General features: G+C 43.3%; 1 protein-coding gene and 1 long non-coding RNA gene across 2 annotated transcripts in view; one reads left to right on the top strand and one right to left on the bottom strand.

Annotated features, from left to right (window-relative positions):
• The window catches only part of NCKAP5 (NCK associated protein 5), an 857737-nt gene that overhangs the window by 103313 nt on the left and 733656 nt on the right, over positions 1 to 20768 (bottom strand). The window contains exons 11-14 of the mRNA XM_029934682.1: positions 16850 to 16951; positions 11489 to 11677; positions 3190 to 6965; positions 2296 to 2473 (exon numbers count right to left, since the gene is read on the bottom strand). Of these exons, the coding sequence (XP_029790542.1) occupies positions 2296 to 2473; positions 3190 to 6965; positions 11489 to 11677; positions 16850 to 16951 (4245 nt within the window). The remainder of the gene's footprint in view (positions 1 to 2295; positions 2474 to 3189; positions 6966 to 11488; positions 11678 to 16849; positions 16952 to 20768) is intronic.
• LOC115287879 overlaps positions 1 to 20768 on the top strand; it is a 52279-nt gene that overhangs the window by 23590 nt on the left and 7921 nt on the right. The gene's annotated exons all lie outside the window — the stretch shown is intronic.

Raw genomic sequence — 20768 nt, 5'->3', positions numbered from 1 at the left:
ATTCTCTGCAACACAGGTTAAAAGAAGCAAATGGGAAATTTACCTTGAGCTCTGGTAGCAGAAAATTCCCTCAAACTCTGAATTTTACGAGGTTCACGGGTATTCCCATCAATGTGCTATGGTATTAGAATATATCCTATTTTGCATCTTATTTCCTTCCTGTACAGGCTGATAACATATAATAAATAGGTTTTCACTGCTAGTCTTCTACTAGTCCCAAAGGAGACTATGGCGACGCCCTTTCTGAAATTAGTAATTTTAGTCCATTCCACTTTGATGATTACGGAGATGAAACAAGAAAACACTGCATTTTACATTAAAAAAAAAAAGACTAGCTGGTCAACTATGCAGGTTAATAATATTCCTCTGTATGGAAAAGCTTCCCAGCACGACTAATTTCCTCTTGCAGCTAACTAGAAAAAATTAGCATATCCCTATTGATGATGTATTTTGGAGTGGTTAGGGAATCTTTGTACCTCACAGAATATCATAAGGATGTTTCTTGCCGATATTCTGGAAGGACCAAAGGACACTTATTACTCTTCTGGAATGTAGTAATTCAGTCAAAGACTGAAGACCAGAGACAAAAAGCACAGAAATTACTTCAGCGTTAGGAAATAACAAGAAAGTAAAAATAAATGTGTGAAAGCCAAACAGAGGGTCTTTTTGATTTTTTTTTTTTAGGTATTTCTGTGCAGCAAAGATATATACCCTAAGCTGCCAGAACCATATCAAATGGGGCATAGTTAAATTGAGTGCCTCTGATAAGGGGCTCTGCTGGGCTATCAAAGTTTTAGATCAGTTGGATTGAATTTCTGGCATATTTCCAGTTTCCACCCATTCATTCTGTCTTTGCTTTCAGTGACACTACAAGGGCAGCCTTCCATAGGCTTATAATTCATGATTTTACAATGTGGGAGGGGGATCTACATTTTCAAAGAAGGGAGGATACCATGGAAGCCCAGAAGAAAAAAGGGGAGGGGAAAGTTTTGCAAAGAACTAGTCTGCAATAGGATTTCAGAGTGTTTGAAAAAAAAAAACAAACTTCATAGTGTTTAGACTCTTCAGAGTCCAAAGCTATTTGAACGAAAATGTGCATTTGTGTCAAATTAAAGTGTGTCTATGAAATTCTGAGACCTTAAATATCAATAAGTAATTAAATAATTAGTAACTAATAATGAATGCTAATCATGATTATGTCTAAAATATCCTCTGAAACACTCCAGAAAAAAAAATGTATAATTACTTTACATTCCAGGTTTTCCTTAAGAAAATGGTAGCATGTACCATATTTTATAACCTCTTTTATTGCAGTACAAAAACATATGGATATAGTAACTCTGTAAAAAGAATTTATTTTTGTATGTGTGCTTCAAAACTTATACAAAGGAAAAATAAATATCACCAAATCAATTATGCAAGAACAGAAAGAATGTAAGGAAAGGAAATGCAATATTTTAAAACAAAATATTATTTGAAACTAGTATCTCCTGGGAAATATAAAAATGCTCTTTCATTTTGTAAATGTTTATTTATTTTTGAGAGAGAGCGAGCTCAAGTGAGCAGGGGAGGGGAAGGGAGAGAGAGGGAAAGGAAGAATCCCAAGCAGACTACACACATCGGTGCAGAGCTTGACTCGGGCTCCATCTCACGAACCAGGAGAGTCCAGAGTCACTACTTAATGACTGAGCCACCCAGGCCCTTTCTTTTTAAAAGAAATTACCCCCTGAGTTTTTGCACTTCATAATTAAAACGCTGAATAGTAGGGAACCAAGTTCTAAAATAGACTTCTTCGTCTCCACACTTTCTGTCTAGGTGAGAGGAAGCAGTCCATACAACTCTCAGAAAAAAAAAAAAAAAAAACAGTTCTGAAATGGAGCCATCAAAATTGACAATAATCTCTCCATTTGTTTAGCACTATTATTATTATTTTTTATAATCATGTCCATTCCTTTTTGTGTTGCTGGAAATGAAGGAAATGATCATCAAAACAAATTCACTGCATAGGAGTCTAATTCAAAGATGACACCGGCCTGTCAGTTGCAGGCACTCTGGTTATACCGTCCGGCAAGGGAGCTAACGCAGCAACGTTCCTGGAGGTAGCGACCCCATTTGCAATATTGCGTCCCCATTTCTGCTGTCACCAGGTGTCTCTCCTTTTCCTTGAATTATTTTTCTCCCCCTGCCACCCCCCCACCCCCCGCCGCTTGATCTCTTGCTTTGTACATTTCCATCAGCAGAGGTAGAAAGAACCCAACCAGAGTCACTTCATAACCAGGATGGATGAGCACTTACCAGTGAGCTTTTCGGCATTTCCACATCGGCTTTGGTTTTGATGTTTTTCTTGTGGTTTCCTTGAGTGCTCGTAGAGCTGCTGATGAGGCAGGAGCCCTGGGAGCTGCCCTTTAACACACTCCTGCAGGAAACATTATTTGATCCACTTTCTGTCTGGTGAGCGGCTTTCTTATCAACTCTGCAGGTAGAAAGTGATTCCTCTGATAAATTACATTGCTCTTCCTCAATCACTACTTTCCCCAATCCTTTAATGTTTAAGGTAACCTCTTTGTATCTCTTTGTCTTTAAACCTTTGAGTGATAAATGTTTGTCAGCGGCCCTGATCAGATCTTCATCTGACATCCCAGGAGTATGTCAGTTTAGATTTGATCATAATTTATTTATTTATTTTTTAACCACTTGTGAGATGGGGGGAAAGAGGGAGCAAAACAGAAGCCACTGAAGAAGGATTGCTAAATACATGTCTGGCTTGAGATGGGCAGGAAATGTAATTACCTCTGGAACGTTTCTAAGTATATGTTGGCTTGCCTGGCCCAATCAATGAGGTCAGCACACCTTAAAACGTACGTGTAATTTTCTTCCATTTCATGCCATGTGGGTACAATCCACTGTCCCAGTGTAGGCTGAGTTTCTATCAACCTTGATAAAACTTACCATTCTTTAATTTCAAAGACCATTGGTTTGGTGAACAAAGTAACATGGACTAAATTATCGTTTTATGGCTGACTTTTATTTCATTGTTTAAATTCTGGCTAATGTATAAAAGGCTCTACTGTTCATTTCTGTTTGCATGAAAACATGCTTGACCGGCATTTCATGTGCGGGATGCAAAACAACCCTCCCTGTTCTGGGGGGGACCCCTCGACATCGCCCCCCTCTTTGCCAAGACGTTACCTGTTCAAAAGTTCCGTCATAAACGTATCTTTGGTTGAACATGTGACAGGGCTGGATCTACTTCTTGGTTCAAACTTCATTTGGTCATAAATGTCTTGTGGTGTTTTCAGGTTACTTTTGCTTGGTAAACTCCCGTCTGGACTTCCTGCCAACGTGGTGTTCCTGGTAGGCTCATTTTCTATCTTACACTGCAGCTCAGGCTTCTTTTTCTCTTTTTTTCTCTCTGATTTTAGCTGTTTGTTTCCAAATCCCAAACCTTTTGCATCCTTTTTTTCCACTTTGGTTTTGGAGACATCCATTTTCCTGCTACTGAGAGCTGGAAGTCGAGTCCTCCGAAAACCAAACCAGCTGGCTAAGGAAGGCCCTGGCTTTGGCTTCGTTTCCACAGAGGGAGACTTTGTTTGCACTTGGCCCTTTTCCACATTTTCCTGAATGCACAACATGACCTTTTCTTCAATTGTGGGTGAGAGGGGGGCTTCGGGGCTCACAGCACCAGTCCTGGTTGTGGAAGCCTCTGGACACCTTCCAGAAGTTTCTAGCTTGGAGGTCCTGCTTGTTTCAAAACTGTGTGGACGCTCTGTCCTCCCCGGATTCTGCAGCGCTCGTGGGCAGTCTGTTGGGGTGGGTGGGCATCTGTAATGGCCACTGTTTGGTTCCTCGGGGACCGCCACCGTGGGGGATCCTTCCTCTGCGTGGTTCTGCTCATCTTCCGTTCCACATGGGGCGAGGAGCCCTTCAGATTTTGGAGGGACCCTCAAAGGCAACTTGCTTGGGCCCCCATGCTGGCTACTGGAGCTGCTGCCTGCACTCCCTAGGGAGCCTTGCCTGGAGGAGAGATGTCCCAGAGGCCTCCCAGCGCTGGGGAGACTGTCAGACGTGGGGGCAGATGGGGTCTTGTTGGGCGAGATTTCCATGCAGGAGCTCTGTCGGGTGAGGGAGTTGCCCCTCTCAGCAGTGTTGGTAATAATCTGAGTTCGAACTTTGCCTGGCCCTTCCGTGGGGGGCGTAGGGGGCTTGTCGCTGGCATGAGTACTGAAACTCTGGCTGCGGGCTTTGGCTCCATTCATGCCTAGAGCTGGTTTGAGGTGTGGCTTACTGGAGGAAAGGGATCTTTTCACAGCCCTGCATTCTACCCCATCTTTTCCATCAGCCCCAGGGGTGATATTATCCACTGGCTCTGGCATTGCCATTTCAAGAGGAAGTTCTTCAGCCAAACTGTCTTGCACCTGAACACACAGTGGAGTCACAGTTCTTTCACCCACTGTGGTCTCCGGGCTCACTGGGTTCCTGGCATCCTCTGGCTTAACCTTGCTCACAGCCACAGAGCTTCTAGAGGCTTCATTCAGACTGTCTTTTTCATGTTTTCCTGGCACTGTAGAGCTTTTCCTGAGCAACTGGGGGGATTTCATGAGAACTCTGAGCCCAACTGGGAGGCGAGTTTTCAGCCCTTTCTCATGAGCATTTTGACAACCATGTGGGGTGCTATGGCTTCTGGAGGATGGTGATGATGAGTGACTGTTACCCTGAGATGGTGGTGACTCATTAGCCCCTAGCAAGACAGGCTTGGGGGATGTGGGGATGCAGTCATTCAGTTGTGCTTTCCTTCCTGGAGACACACTTTTGGGGGATGATATTTCCAGTGGCTCAGGGGCAGAAGGACAGTTCTTAAGAGTCTGTAACCCTATGTCTGCTTGTGTGATCCCAAGCGTTTGGTGAGGTGGGTTTCTGGGGACACCTCTCTTTGGAGAGACCTTTGGGGGCCCTGGGGCCATCACAGCAAATGGGCTGGTGGGGGTATGAGGAGAACATCTGGTTTGAATCACTGTTTCTGTGGGGGGTAGAGGGTGGGTGAAGACAGGCTTTTTGAAGGCCATGGAAGGTTTCTTCCTTGGCACTTCTGTCAGAATCTGATTAGAAGACATAATAGGAGCAGAGGATCCCTTCAGAGGCGGGGATTTGAATATAGTCCTTGCTGTTTCATTGGGGACCTTGGTGTCAGGCTTGGCAGATGAGGGTGGTGGCAAATAGTCATAACTGGGCCTGATGAGTAGGGAACCTGACCTGTCTGGAGGGGATGGGGGGGGAGGGGATTTCACTTCTGTGTCTGGCCCAGGGTCACAGTGTTTGTCTCTTATCGGAGGTTCTCCATTGTTCCCTGACTCATTGAGTGGCCTTGGCAGGAACTGGGATGCTGGAATCTGACTCTTGGAGCACTGGACCCAGTCCTTTCTGCTGGACATTTTGGAGCCGTGAAGAAGTTGGCTGGGGAGTTTTGGAATGTGTGAATCGGGCTGCAAATCAAAAAGGGGTGCTGGACCCTCAGTCTTCTTAAACCGGGAGAGCTTCCCGGGAGCTAAGGCTGGTGATTTTTCAAGAGACACTGGGCCAGATGAGGGGACTCTTATGGAAGGTTCAGGCTCTATTATTTTTGATTTCTGAGGTGAAGACTTGCCCCTGGCAGGGATTTTTGTCAGACTTTGCTTTTGATAGATACCCATGGACACTGAAGACCTAGAATTACTCTGGCATGACACAGTGAGCGTTGGTTTGGCTGGTCTTGGTCGCTGAATATTTTGTGTGACTGTCCTGGTGCTGAAAGAGCCAGTGGGTTCTGCAGTAACATTATCCATGTCCTCTTTTGGAATGTTTTTCTCGGTTTCCTCTTCAGGTCTCTTCAAGAAAGTGTAGTCTCTTGCTGAAGCTCCTGGCTGTCCATGAGCCATCATTCCCTGAGGTAAAATTTCAGTGTGTTCTGCTTTGGGTCCAGTAGGGTCCGGATTGATGGAAATTTCATTTCTGGTAACAGTGACAAAGCCAGTCTGGTGAGAGCTGAATTCAATGGGCTCGCCATCTTCCGCATCAAATATGACGGTAATGCATTCTTCTGAAGAAGTCCTTTTTACAACCCTTTGTTGCTTAATGAAGCTAAATGTCTTTGGTCTACTTTCTAAGGGGATGGGCACTTGTTTTTCCTCCTCATCAGGAGACCCCAGTTGAGATTTTCCAAATCCCATGAGGAAGTCTAGATTCTCCATGGATTTGTCAGTGTCAGCAGTCAGCGACAAGTCTGAATAGCTTTTCTCATCACTGCTACCGATGTGCAACTCATCGAAGGCTTCATTGTCATCCGTGTCTGAAAGCTGCAGACTGAGAGCTGCACGGCCCTGGCCACGTGGTTCCCTCTCTCTCAGTGCCTGAGGCGCCTGCGCACTTGGGCACAGCATCCTCTCCAAGGGGCAGTTGCTGGCACAACTTGTCTGCTTCTCAGGCCTTTCCCTGGGGTAAACTGAGGACGTGCCTTCTGAAAAGTGTTTTCTATTAAGCTCCCAGCCAAATAGGCTGTCAGAAACACTGTGGGTTAATTGATGACTGTGAAGCCTGCAGCCCTGGTTTGGGACTGTGTGGAGCAAGGCTAAGGAGGAAGAGTCCTTATCAGCATCATCGTGGGAATCTGTGTCATAAACAAATGTCTCATGGGGCTCCTTACTGGGGCTCCTTGTGTCAGTTGGTTTGCAGGGCGGATACCCCTTGAGGCTGCTACTCTTAATTCCTGGAGAATATATTCCTTCATTTGAGTTCATGCAATCTTTATAACCCCATTTGGTTATCACTGATGGGGATTCAAGTAACACTTTTCGCTTCTGGAGCTTTCTTAGTCCTTCCAAAATGTGACTTTCCTTGATACGAGTTGGAGGTAGTTCATCTGTAGGACTAGCGAAGCCACTTGGGAGCGAAGAGTCAATACTTAGCCTTTTATCCCAGTTTTGTGATGATGTCTAGGAAAGAAAAGTACATGTCAGACATCACTGAATCATGTGGATCACAACTATGAAAAGGAAAAGTCTGTGATTAGACTTGATTCTGGTGGTTCAGTATTCCTCTATAAAAACATACTTTAATTAATTAATGCTAATTAATCATTTACTATGCGGCAAATCTATGCTTTGCCAGATTCTGAGCTAAGTAGCCCACGATGTCACCAAGTAGTAGATAAGGACTGTGCCCGCAAGGCGCATGCAAGCCAGCAGAGGAGAGGAGACTTGGCACAAATAACCAGACATCATGGGAGCGAATGAGAAGTACTAGTGTAGTAGGAACTCCAGAAATTCAGAGAGATCAAACCTCTGTATGGAAAAAGCCATGAGAGGCACATAGGGAGGTTTTGTGTGTGTGTGGGGGGGGTAGTTTCAAACCTCCCTGCCCCTTGAATGAAAAATAAGTTTGCGTTGGCTGAAACCTGGGGGAAATGATCTCTAGGTAGAAGAAGTGGACGGCAAAGACCTAAATGGTAAAGATAGGTTGAAGGTACATGTAGGAAATAATCAGAAGACAATATGACCTCATTTATGACCAGTGTTTACAAGAGGCAGAGTGCATAAATGGAAAAGCAAGTTGGTCCCTATATTTATGGGCCTTTCCATTCTAAAACTGGAAAGGCCTGGGTCTTCATGACTTTATCTGATAGAAGGGGAACATTTTGGAAACACAGACATACATCTAGCAGTAGGACATTGGCTGCTAGAACCTGATAGTAATGATTTGCCTACTATGCAAGGTCAATTTTCTGTTCCTCATACCATCCCAAATACCAGTGCTGATTTTGGCCAAGAATGACACAGAGAAAGCATTCTGTCCTGCTCATAGTATTGCTAACCAGAAGTGGCATTTACTGATCATCTGCTCTGTGGCAACTACTAGAGCAGGGCTTTGATTTAATATTCAGAACAACACCAAGAGGGAGACACTACCATCTCTATTTTACTAGGGAGGAAACTGAGAGGCACCATGGTTAGTCTGTTGGAGATTACACAGTTAGGGAAGAGTTGTGACAAAGGTTTCTGCTCTGATTTCATAGGCTCTTCCTGGGACTCAGTTCCAAAGTGGCGCGGTGGAGATTTGAACCCAGGCAGGCTGGCTGTCAGGCCTGCATACTTACTGGTGATGCTATGAACCTGGAACCAATTCTCTCTGTTCTCTCCTCTGTATTGGTCAACGTCATAATAGAGATCATAGGTAATCATAGACAATCTTCACGCCCCGAGCACCTCTCTCTTGAATGAAACTTGCAGAGCTCAATCAAGATTCAGGGAAATTGGTGGGATATGGGCACTAACTTCAGTCTTATATTTTTTTAAAAGCTATATGATTAAAGGTGAAGTACTTCTGTGAGTAACTCTGGGGGTTCAGATGTGCGCTCTGTGTCCACCTGGGCTAACGAGGCACCTTCTGTTGGCGTCTCTACACAAGACCATGTGCAGAGGTTGAAAAAGTGTCAGAAACTTCATGTTGAAGCCTTGGATTTTTAGTAGGCTGTGAAAATTTGCTTAAATCTAAGACATTTCCATTAAAATTACTCTTGCTATCTATAACATATGGTGTTATATGTTATCTGTTTATTGTTTTTAAGTCAAATTATATACTTTCTTTAGAAAATTCTCTAGTCAGAAGTTGCTGTGATAGATGCTATTTGGTAGGAGGCCTCTCCCCTTTCCTCCTCTTTTCCTCTATGCCAATAAAACTTCTTTGGAAATCAAGAGAAATCCCATTAGTGAGTTTGGGTATTAGAGACCAACCGGTAAGCAGGCTGCCCCTGCTTGGGTTTCTAAGAACCTCCATGATCCTGATAGTCACGTTCACAGTAAGAAGAGAAGGCAGGCAATAGTGCCCCACAAGAGCTTGAAAAAGGCAAATTTGTTCAACCCAGCCCAGCTCCCACTGCCTCTTTAAAGCCTGGCTCCCTGAGGTTTGATTCGCCCCAGGCCCAGTGGCCATAAATCTCCTAGGGCCTAGCTCTCCACCCTGTGAGATTAGCCACATTCCTCAATCGGTTTTCCACAGGACATTATGGTATTTAGTAACTTGAAAAAAGTTTGGAACAATCTGGAAACCTAGGAAAAAAAAGCATGAATCTCCCATACGAGAGATGCAGGGAGTTGCTGGCATTTCCAAGGGCAGCTTCATGCTGTGCTTAGAAAACAGCTGTTCTGGGAGGCAGGGCAATTGGCTAAAGGATGCTGCTGATAAAGTAGGGGAGTAGGTTCGATGTCCACGATCTTTTTCTATGTCTTGACTAGATAACAGTTTTATACAGCTTTTTTTTTTTTAAAGAACATTCTTGGTCTAAATATAACAAAACCATCCCAATAATTCAAATAATATTTTATGCTTAGCTGATTCAACAGGGCCTCTCCCGCAGAATGGTAAAAAGTGAAAGTTCTAGAAACAACTAGCCAGCTCTGCCACTTACTAGCTAGGAGATCCTTGGCTAGTTGCTAGATTTCTCAGCAGCCCAAGTGCCCCATCTGTACAATGGAGGAGCAGGAGAAGCTACTTACACAGGCTCATATGAGCACTGAATGAGCTAATACTTGTAACCTACTAACAGGGCTGGGTCACACATGGTGATTACCCATGACTGGGACCCAGATTCCTCCGTGCAGGGCAGCCTATTGCATCTCTTGCAGGCCTCCTTTCTGTTTCTATACAAAACAATATTTAAAAAGATACTTGTGAATTATAAAAGAGCCATGGGTCATATATTTATTATTAGGTAAGTTAATAGTGCAGTCATGTGAAAATTCATCATATATGAGTTTATTGTGTAAGTTAACACTGAATGACTACTTGGTACATGGTAAGAACTGCAGAAGTTCCTTAAATAATAAAATTTACATGTCTTTGTGGCCTGGGTCTAGTTTGCTGGTCTTTGAGAACTGGGACCCTGTGAGACGTGACAGGTGTGCTGGTACTCCAATCCATTCTGAGACAGGACCTCATGGAACCCGCAGATGACAGCCACCTGACTGTATAAAAAGTGCAAAGAACCTAATTTCTCCTTTCTCAGGGAAGAGGTTTCCCTACAAGACCTAGGATTGCTTGAATTGGAAGAATTTCAGAAACAACAACAACAACAACAACAACAATTTTAAAAAGGCAAGAGAAAGGCTCTGACGGGGAGAGGGAGGGAAAAGGGGAGTGAAGAGACCAGAGCAAGGGCTCTGGAGCCAGTGACAACCACAAACAGAGGGAACATTCCTGACCACCGTCCCAATCTGTGAAGAGCCAGGCCTCAGCGGCCATCATCCAGAAATTTGAACATCTGCTCAGAAGGAACAACTCTGATAATGTACACACTCTGTATTAGGAGTCTGAGTCTGAGGGAACAAGCTCTAAATTTAAGCCTGAAATCTTTTTTCCGAGTACGTGTTCAGAGTATGACAAAGCCACTCCCTCACTATTATTTTCTGGCAGTTATGGAGCCCTCCTGGTTACTGTGCTTCCAAATCATAAATGGGAGTTGACACAAATGATAGAAAAATGACCTCTGCATCTTCTGATTCAGGGTTTGCACTCTTGTGCACTCTCTGCTTGTCTTCAATGTGGGGAAATGGCAGAAGGAGCCATTCCAAACCTCTGGCTTACAGCAATGGGCACGGATGCTTGTTCGCTTGTGAGGGTCCACCTAGCACACGGGAGGAACCAGGAGCCGGAATGATCTAACAACCTGGTGAGAAAACTCCCGGCATCGAAGGGAGCATGTGCCTGCCTCCATGTCATCCACCATGGCAGTTTCTCTCTCTGCCATGCCCCCCTTCAATTTATAGTCAATTAGTGCTTTATGAGGCTATAAATCTGAGTAAAGGAGGTCAATACAATACATGCCATGCTTCAGTAGTAAATTCTGACAAAGCTAATGATACTTTAAAAACTTTAGGCCATTTATCCTGAGATGATGTACCACCCTCCCTATCATCCAGGAAGAAAACAACATTCTCTTTGAGTTCCCAAGAGATGCCGAGTCTGGGATGGCTTGGCCAGTGGCCTTGCTCACTCTCATTTGCAGTGGGCATTAGCAAGTCTTTCTGAGCATCGCAGCGATACAGAGTGTCCATAAAACTAATTAGAAACATCTGAATTGGACTGAAACGCAGTCACTTTCATTAGGCCAGGGCTCTGGGTTCCAACTTGTTATAAATCTATGAGCTTGGTAGGCTCCTGCAAAGCCCAAAAGGAAACTGTCTTCTTTCAAATTCCCTCCCATGGTGTCCAAGTTATTTGGGTCAAATCATCCCCCCAGCCCTCACTTGCTGTGGGACATCTGGCAAGTAACTTGATGTTTCTGAGCCAGCTTCCTCTCCCATATAAAGGAGGAATGAGATCTCCTCACATAGTTTGGTAAGGAGTAAAGTCACAGGTACTCAGCAAATGGTCATATTCTTCCCACCGTCCACCTTCCTACCAGGAGAGAATTCTTTCCTGGCTCACTGTGATGCTAAATGGTCTCAAAAGGAAGCCTTACCCTTTTCCTGAGGTTCTTTCCATCATGCCATGTGTGGGAGGAGCCGCTGGAGTTCTCGCTGCAGGTGCTCGAGAGAGACAGCTCGCTGCTGCTGCAGCTGTTTCGAGGACAGGGATGACCAGGGATAACAATCCCAAAACCAGGGCATTTCAAAGCAGGGGCTCCTGGTTTTGCATTCAGTTGGCATTCCTAAAAAAGCAGGACAGCTCTGAGCCAGGGCTTTTGCTTAGGGGACAGTAAATACCAACTTGACATCATAGTGAGGGAGAGGCGAATGTAGCCTAGTGGTTAGAAGCATAGATTTTTGGGGTCAGACAGCCTAGTGGTTCAGATCTTGGCTCTGTCTCTTGCTAATACCCTAGGAGGAATTATTTAATCTCTTAGAGCTACATTTGTTCTTAAAACGAATAATGATAATATTGCCTACCTTATAGAGTTACTGCAAAGACCAAATGGAATTCTAGATTCGGAACATATCACATGGTACATGGCCTAAGTAGGTACTTGATTATGATGAACTGTATCACTAGGAGCCAGAAATATCACAATGGTAGTTTCCCACTGTCTCCAGGCAGACTGGTCAAATAAGCATTTCCATGTCAAGCATTGGCCAATGGCACAAAGGAATGAAGACAGAGTAGCATCTCTGACTGAAGGGTTCAAGAGCATGAGCACTAGACTGGGAGTTTAGTGACCTGGATCTCAGGGATCTGCATGTTGCCCCTGGCAGGAGATACTGACTACAAAAAGCATTTAACTTTTATGTGCGTCAAGGTCTTCCTTTGTTGGGGGCAGGGTTGGGGGAGGAGTTCTACCATATTGCTCCCAGGGCCTCCTATACCGCGTCAGTCTAAGTCAGGAATCAAATGCCTGGGAAGCCATGTCTAGTGGCACGCCAAACTGAGGAATCAAGAGGCACTGTTGGAAAGGTTACAGAACTTTCCATATCAGTTGGATGTCCAAATGGTAAAGACTGCCACATCCACTAGATCTGGGTTCCATGACGAAGGTGGGGACACAGGTGACAAAATTGTAAGCATCCGAGCACATCCTGACAGGCACATTCTTGGCCCCTCGTGTGACAGATGAAGCTCATGAGCTGGACAAGCTAAAATAATTTAGCGTCCTAATCACGAGAGCAACGTCTCTCCATGACAGTCTCATTCTACTCTCCTTTCTATATAAAGCTTTGTCTCAGAAGCTCTTTGATGGGGAACCATCTGCCTTTGTGTCATTTGCAGAATGGCCAAGCCTTGTACTTATGCGATTTATTGACACTTTATGGGTGCCTTTGTTACCTGAGTGCTTATCCCTGCTCTCCAAATGCATCTCCAGCTGACGATGACTAAACCCCACTCGAGGAAGGAAAGGCGTGCTGTTGTGGGAGCGCTCGGGGTACATGTTAACCCCCCACATAAGTACAAAGGGTATATTTAATTTCCTCTCTAATCAATACCCATAATGCTTAAGAAGGTTAGATTTTCAACATCAGGCATTTGCCTGCTATCAATACTTCATTTTTGCTGCATAACAATCCCCTTAAGTGATCTAAATATGCCAAGACATTTTACTACTCTATCCCCTACCCCCGAAATTTGGCTCTAAATAGCACTGAATGGAGAACCTTGTCTTAAAATTCAGCATTCAGCAATATCTGTTGATTTGTGACCTTGTTATTGCTGCATGTAGCTTACTTAAGGAGAGTTTATTATTTGTATCTTGACAGATGCCTACAACCAGTAGTGTTACTGCACAGGAGTGCCTGGCGTCGCCACACAGAGCACAACTAGGACAAACTTTCAAAAGTAACATATTACGCTCCCCTTCTACTTGTGCGCCTTCCTATTTTCACCATCGCCAAGTCTCATATTTTGCTGCTTGAGTACACGCGGCAGTGGCTTTATTTAGGACTGCCTCTGCTCTGACAGATCGATCTGCCCACCAGAGAGAGAGACTGCCTGTGCCCTGCGAAACCATCCCAATCTATTTTTTAAAATTTTTCTTTAATTTTTATCTATTTTGAGAGACAGCTGGGGAGAGGCACGAGGGAGGCAGAGAGAGAATCCCAAGTAGGCTCCGCACGGACACTGCAGAGCCCAGTGTAGGGCTTGAACTCAAGTGAGACCGACTTGACCCGAAATCAAGAGTGGGACACTCAGTTATCTGAGCCACCCAGGTGTCCCCAGGTATAAATTTTTCTAACGGCCCTTTGCACAACTCTGAATGGCCTTAGGTTACTCTTCGTACTCCTCCTTTTCTCGAAGTACTGAAGCTTCCATGATTTCCCTCTTTCCCACCTATTCCTTCCTACTACGCCTATCAAAACAACATCTATTTTTACAGCTCAGCTCCATTCCCAGGACTCTTTTTACAAATGAGCATCCTTGCCCAGTCATTTCCCGTGTGTGTGCCCCCTGTACAGATGCTGGGTTTAGATGACAGAAATTTAACCTCAGAGCTACCAAAGAAGGGAATTGCTGCTTCTGCCTTTGGTCATGAACTTGAGATGAGCAGATGTGACTAAGCTTACTTCAGGGAGGTGAAGACCTATCACTGCCATGTGGAGGCAGGTGGGGCTGGGGGTGGTTAAGCAGAGAAGTGTCTTCCAAGCCAGGCTTCTCATACCTCAGTGTGCACATGTGTCATCTGGGGTCTTGTGAAATGCAGATTCTGAGTCAGTAATTCCGAGGTGGAATCTGAGATGTGGTAGTTTTGACAAGTTCCCAGGTGTTTCTATAGGCTGCTGTTCCAGGACTTTGAGTAGAAGGTCCCTAGGGGAAGGTGTGAGACAGGTCTACCTCCGATGAGGGGTTACTTGGTGGCAAGTTGTGTTACCACATGGCCTGACCTGACTTTGTGGAGCAGGATGAAGGAAATGGTCTGAGCCTACCCATGGGCCAGTGCACTGTGTGAGTGTGCGTGTGTGTGTGTGTGGGGGGCAATTACAAGGTAATTCCTTAAAAAGAAGAGGAAGGGCCAGTCCTCCATATTGGACGTTGTCCATATTTCCCCAACATTATATAATGAATATTTGAAGTTAATAAGGAACCCAGAATCTCTAACATCATGGCTGCAATGCAGGCTCCTTTTTCCTGAAGTTTCCTTCATCAGCACATGATTATCAAGCAGGATTATCTACTCCAGTGAATAACTAGCTGTTCTGTGGCTGAGTGCTTTAACTCTAAGGCCATTTATTAGGCTTAAACGTGGGCTCATCCACGGGCTGACTCCTAGACCTTGAGAAAGTTATTTAACCCCTCCATACCTCAGTTTCTTTATTTGTGAATGGAGATGAGGAAAGTCCCTACCACACAAGGTCACAGTGAAATCCAAACAGCCCCTGGCATATAGCAATGCTTAGTAACATTTAGGTGTTGCTTCCATTATTATTATTATTATTATTATTATTATTATTATTATTTTTATATACACATGTCCTGACTCTTGAACTAAATCACAAGCTTACAATCCCCCTAAGGGACCCTATGTTACAGTTGTGCTACCACTGCTGTCTGACACCTCGCACACAGGAACCGACTGAGCAACAGCCAATAGTGTGGGTGCCCTTCGTTTCTGGACATTATTGATATGAGCTTCTGGAGAGATATACTAGCAGATACGGCTCTCTGTTATCATTCTCCATCTTCGCCATGGTGTTCTGTGGCTGCGGCAGAGTGCCGATTATGAAGAAGAACAGAAATGCACTACGCAGCAGAAATCTTATTACTGTCCCCGTATGGTGGGTGGGTATTGTGGTACACACATTTTATGTACCGTGGGATTTCATCCTCACCATGATTCTCAGAGATAGAAAAGAAATATCATTATGCTCGTTTTTAAGATGGAGAACTTGAGGCACAGTGGCACTGCTCTCTTACAGAAGGTCACCAAGCTAGTACGACATCCCGAGGTCAGGCCCACACCCTAGGCACTATGCTATGTCACCAACGAAAGCCCCTGAAAGTCAACAGAACTCCTGGACATATATGGACCACCAAGCACCCAAACGGGAAGAGTTTTTTTTTTTTTAATGCACTTGTTTCTTTTTTTTTAAATATAATTTATTGTTAAACTGACTTCCATCCAACACACAGTGCTCATCCCAAAAAGTGCCCTCCTCCATGCCCATCACTCACTTTCCCCTCTCTCCCTCCCCCATCAACTCTCAATTTGCTCTCTGTACTTGAGAGTCTCTTATGGTTTGCCTTCCTCCCGCTCTGCTTGTACCTCCCCACCCCTTCCCCTCCCTCATGGTCTTCTGTTAAGTTTCTCAAGATCCACAAATGAATGAACGTGGATGGAACTGGAGGGTATTATGCTAGTGAAACAAGTCAGTCAGGGGAGAATTCTAATTAGTAATAGATAATGATTATTATTAAAATGACTCTTTGCCAAAAAAAGTATAGTGGTTTCCATAGTAACATTATCTTAATTATGTTGGCTTCATTGACAAAATACACCCCCTTTGCACTACTCAAAATTTTTCTTATAGTGTATTTTAGATTACCATCTTGGTTGACTCATGCTTTAACATCCTTATTGTGAGAAATGTAATACAAATTCTGGAATTAAAAAAAAGGCAAGAGAGACAGAGAGAGAGAGAATGAAGTCAAAAGTTCCTTGGATAAAAACTGCACACTTAAAAAATTCCTGACCTTAAGACCATATTATAGATTGGAAGGCATTAAGGTCTTCATGAATGTTTAAAGTGACAGCATTCCACTGAAATTTAATTCCAATCTAAATTGAAAATATTTACCTTTGATATAGAATATCCTATCTACATTGATAAAATTATATGGCAATATCAAAAGCCAATTATCCACAAATGTTCATCTGTCATTGTTTTAAGCCTAACCTAACATTTTTCATTACATATTTATTTGGCTCTTGTATTTTGCAAGTTACTTTCTTTATGTCAATGAGAATTAAAAGCCATTCTGGTTAAACTTTTGCCAAATAAGCACAAAGCTAACCCTAGCTAAAGAAAAAAATGTACAGCCTATGAATTTTTAAAAGTTCATACATAATATATCATAAAAGTAGGATGAATAATATAGGACATGGGCTTTAATAAAAAGCTCCTTGACCATTTCTCAGACTTTGAGATGTAATCAATACCCAAAAAGGTATCTTGGGGACAAAGGCAAGATTTATGATATTTTTGCCGAGAGTGACACTTTCTGCTTACTCTATCAGCTGGGGGACATGATATTGAATTTCAGAGAATACAAGAAAGGAAGGTATTTTTATCTGGCTGACAATGCTTCAAGGATGCGCTTTAAGGTTCACTTGTGATATCATATTTGATGGAAGGAAAATAACATGAATAAGCGTTCTGAAGGCAAGAGGGAAACTCACATGCATCTCAACATCAGCTCGTGACTGCGTCAGACTTCGGCTTCTTTCCATGTCTGAGAGCAAATCTCCGGATGAAAGATCTAAGATGCGTGAATGAAGTTTCTAGGGAAAAACAAGCAGAAATGTTGCACTCTGGTGATTTAATTGTTTATTTTCAAATCCTGCCTTGGCCAGCTTAATCTCTAAGGAGTTGCCATTTCTAGAGTAGATCATATGTGTCCTAACCCAAAAAAGTTTATTCTAGTTTATGAGCAAGCCATATGCATCTATGTGCAAACTACAGCTTATAAATAGTAATCGCACTCTCACTGTCTGTCGGTCTGTGCTGGAAAGTACTAGTAGGAAAAAATAAGTAGGAGGAAAAATGTGAGTCATCGAATACACTTACTGGCTAGTGTGAAAAATAACTTTTGATATTCGTGTTAGAAAACAATCACCATGTTAACCTTATTATGTTGAATAGTGGTTAAGATCTGTGCAAATAATTATAAAAGTGACCTTATTTCTAAACAGCATTGATCTTGTAAAATTTTCCCTTGGATACATTTTAACTCAAAGTCATTAATGTCATCTGTTAGGAACAATTAATGTGAATAGAAAATAATTGCATCTGGGAGCTGGGGACTTGGAGGATTTTGCACATTAATATTCACATGCTATTTGATTATATACGCAATTCTTTATTTCAGCTTTGCTTGGGAGGCTGGCTAAACCAGGGACACTTCACTATATTAATCTTTATACTAATTACTAAGGCTTTTCTGTGGACATTAAATTTGATCTGTTTAATTGCAAATACAATAAAACTTGTGATTTATGTCCAATGTTTCTGCAAGGCTGATGACATTTTAAAATGGTACTTGTAGCCTGGTTTGTCTTGGTTACAACTTTTGTGACTTCAGACACTAAAAAATCGAATTGAGTAAGTAAATAATGTGGCCAGGCATGCCTCCCTCACCTCTGAAAAGTTCTTCAATTCCTTTTCCTCCCTGGAAGGGCTTTGCTGCATACTGATGTCGATCCAGGAAATGTCCCGGCTTCTCTGTCACTAATTAGTATTAGGATCATCTTAGAGTACAGGGGTGGCCTCGCCAGTCACTCTGTTCCTGCAAATGTGCCCTTGTCAGTGGGGACAGGTGACACCACTAAAATGTGGAACATTTGCTATGTTCCCTTTTTGACTCCCCTTGGACTGAATGTGCATGAGAGTCCCTGTGGGTGTGGTTAGTTGGCCACCAAACAAACATGTTTTCAGCACCTGCTGGAGGAGGAGCACAGGGTGGGGCTGTGTGGCAGCCCTCAGCAGAAGGGCGTATTTTCTAAAATGGATCATCCTTCTCTTCCCAGTGAAGTTCTAAATCACTATTTGCTTCAATTAAAATTTTTTTTAAAGTCTTAAAAAATGTTTATTTATTTTTGAGAGAGGGAGGGAGGGAGAGAGAGAGAGAGAGAGAGACAGCGACAGAGACAGAGAGACAGAGTGCAAGCAGGGGAGCATCAGAGAGACAGGGAGACACAGAATCCAAAGCAGGCTCCAGGATCCGACTTGTCAGCACAGAGCCCAACGCGGGGCTCAAACTCCTGAACAATGAGATCATGACCTGAGACAAAGTCGGATGCTTAACTGACTGGTCCGCTCAGGCGCCTCCACTGCTTGCTTCAGTCCAACACTTATGCTTTCCTCAGTCTGTGTTTGTGGACCTCCTTTCACCAAAAAGGGCATAAATCTTAAACTGGTTGCCTGTTATTTCGAAAATTCTAACTTTTCCAACAGAGCTAAGACATCAATAGGTAACTAGAGTCAGGATGTTGTTTCTGTGCACATTTTGGATTCCTTACCTCAAGCTCCCTCTAGAAACTGAGTCTCCCGGGGGCACTAGTCATTTAATCCCCAGGACCTGTCACAGTGTGTGATAGTAAGCAGCAAGAACCCAACTGATGCTCGTTGTAATCTATAAAGAAAAAGACGTCTTCATGTTTTTTTCTGCCCACATATGGGTTTGAAAGATTGAGAGAGTGTCAAAAGAATGATAATGCTCTGAGACATAAGGGTTCATTTATCAATAGGCAAACAATCCAAGAAGTTATAGGAAATGACGTGCAAGAAAAGAAATGGTGATTTTGAGTGGTATATCAGGTGATATTGAGGAAGAGTCCTTCTAGGTTAGTTATCTGATGTAATTTGGTTCACGGTTGCGCTTCACTCCTTATCAAATATATGATGTCATCCTTTGCTTTCTGCATGAATCTATGTGTGTATAAATGCATCATCCTAAATGATGTTATATTTTAGCAGTTTATCTCCAAATGTTCACTTCCCCTCACTTGAAACCAGTAACATTGTGTAGGAGAGGAGACACATCCTAGATCAAGGGGCCAGATGATCTGAGTTCCAGCTCCATGTAGGAGTTTTAACCAGATCTTGGGAATGTAATGGAATCTCTCTGTCTCAGATTCCTCGCTGGTTACGGAGGGATTGAAATGGCTACGTAACCTCCCCCACAGGCAAGGAGAGGTGTTGCCACGGTCAGGAACAACACCAGATAGGACAACCTGCTGGCATTCACATAGCCTCACACCCATACCTCGAGTAGATGGGAGGTGATTTCTTAAATGCTAAGGTACACGTGGATCCTCTGTTGTTAGAGTTTCTACATATGTAATGCAAATACAAACTGACTTGGAAAACAAAATCTATTTCTGTGTTAAAGCTGTAGGCAGGAAAATGGTAGGCAAATATCATCTTTTCACACAACTTGCCTTAAATAACCAAGAAAGCTCACAAGCCTGTAGATGTTACATTTCTTTTTTGTTGTTGTTCATTTCTTAGAATAAGAATTTTTATGAAAGGCTTATATTTTCACATCTGTATAGGTATATGTAATATTCTAATAAATATATTCTCACAGACATGCACATACAGGTGTACAAGAGAAGAAGCACATCACTTTTCAAACTGGTACTTCGATGTTATCTGGGCTTAATACTGATCTCAGTGTGGGGTCCCTGGGTGGTTCAGTTGGTTAAGCATCCAAGATCAGCTCCGGTCATTATCTTGAGGTTCATGAGTTCAAGCCCTGTCTCAGGCTCTGTGCTGACGGCTTGGAGCCTGAAGCCTGGAGCCTGCTTCGGATTCTGTGTCTTCTTCTCTCTCTGCCCCTCCCCTGCTTGTATTCTATCTCTCTCTCAAAGATAAATAAATATTAAATAAATAAAAATCTTGGGGCAAAGCAGGTAGAATGTATACATGGGGAGTTCCACTAAAGTTATTGTCAGAAAGAGCATAAGTGACAGGAGAATACTGTGACCTCTTGAAAGACATCTCCCTGCTTAGTTAGAGGGAAAATTCTCAGCATATACCTATCTATAGTTCATGTTCATGGCTAGTGTCCATCTGGATAAAATCTCTCACCTGAAATAATTCAAACTTAGAGTCTGTAACCAGAAAATGAGGAAGAATCTTGAATGGAGACATGAGTCTTAAAATGTTTTAGACATGAGACGCAGCAAGATTATTCAGGAGAGGTTGAAAATTGACCTCACATAACCTCTTATATATTATCTGAGTAACTTAGATTCCACTTGGTGTTAGAAATAGAAACTCCTGGCCTCACACATTTCCAAACCAGAGGTCAGTGAGATCCTTTTGCTCAAACACTCCTTTTGATGGAAAGAATCAACCCCTCCCTTCCTGCCAGACTGGTTTCATCAAGTCCTCTCACTTTTGAGATGATGCTTTTGTCTGTCTTCTCATGGCACACCCTCCCTGCTCCTGCCCACCCACCTAAAATCTGCTCACCGCTCAGGACTGCATTAAAACCCTACCTGTAAGGTCATCTGTCATCAGTAGCCCATACTGGATTCCACATCTAGCCAGATGACATCCCTGGCCCATTTTGACCCTGAACCTGAGGGCCAT

This window comes from Suricata suricatta, chromosome 3, assembly GCF_006229205.1.
Source record: "Suricata suricatta isolate VVHF042 chromosome 3, meerkat_22Aug2017_6uvM2_HiC, whole genome shotgun sequence".
Lineage (NCBI taxonomy): Eukaryota > Metazoa > Chordata > Mammalia > Carnivora > Herpestidae > Suricata > Suricata suricatta.
Note: the sequence above shows the minus strand (reverse complement) of the source record. Positions and strands in the feature narration are given on the sequence as shown.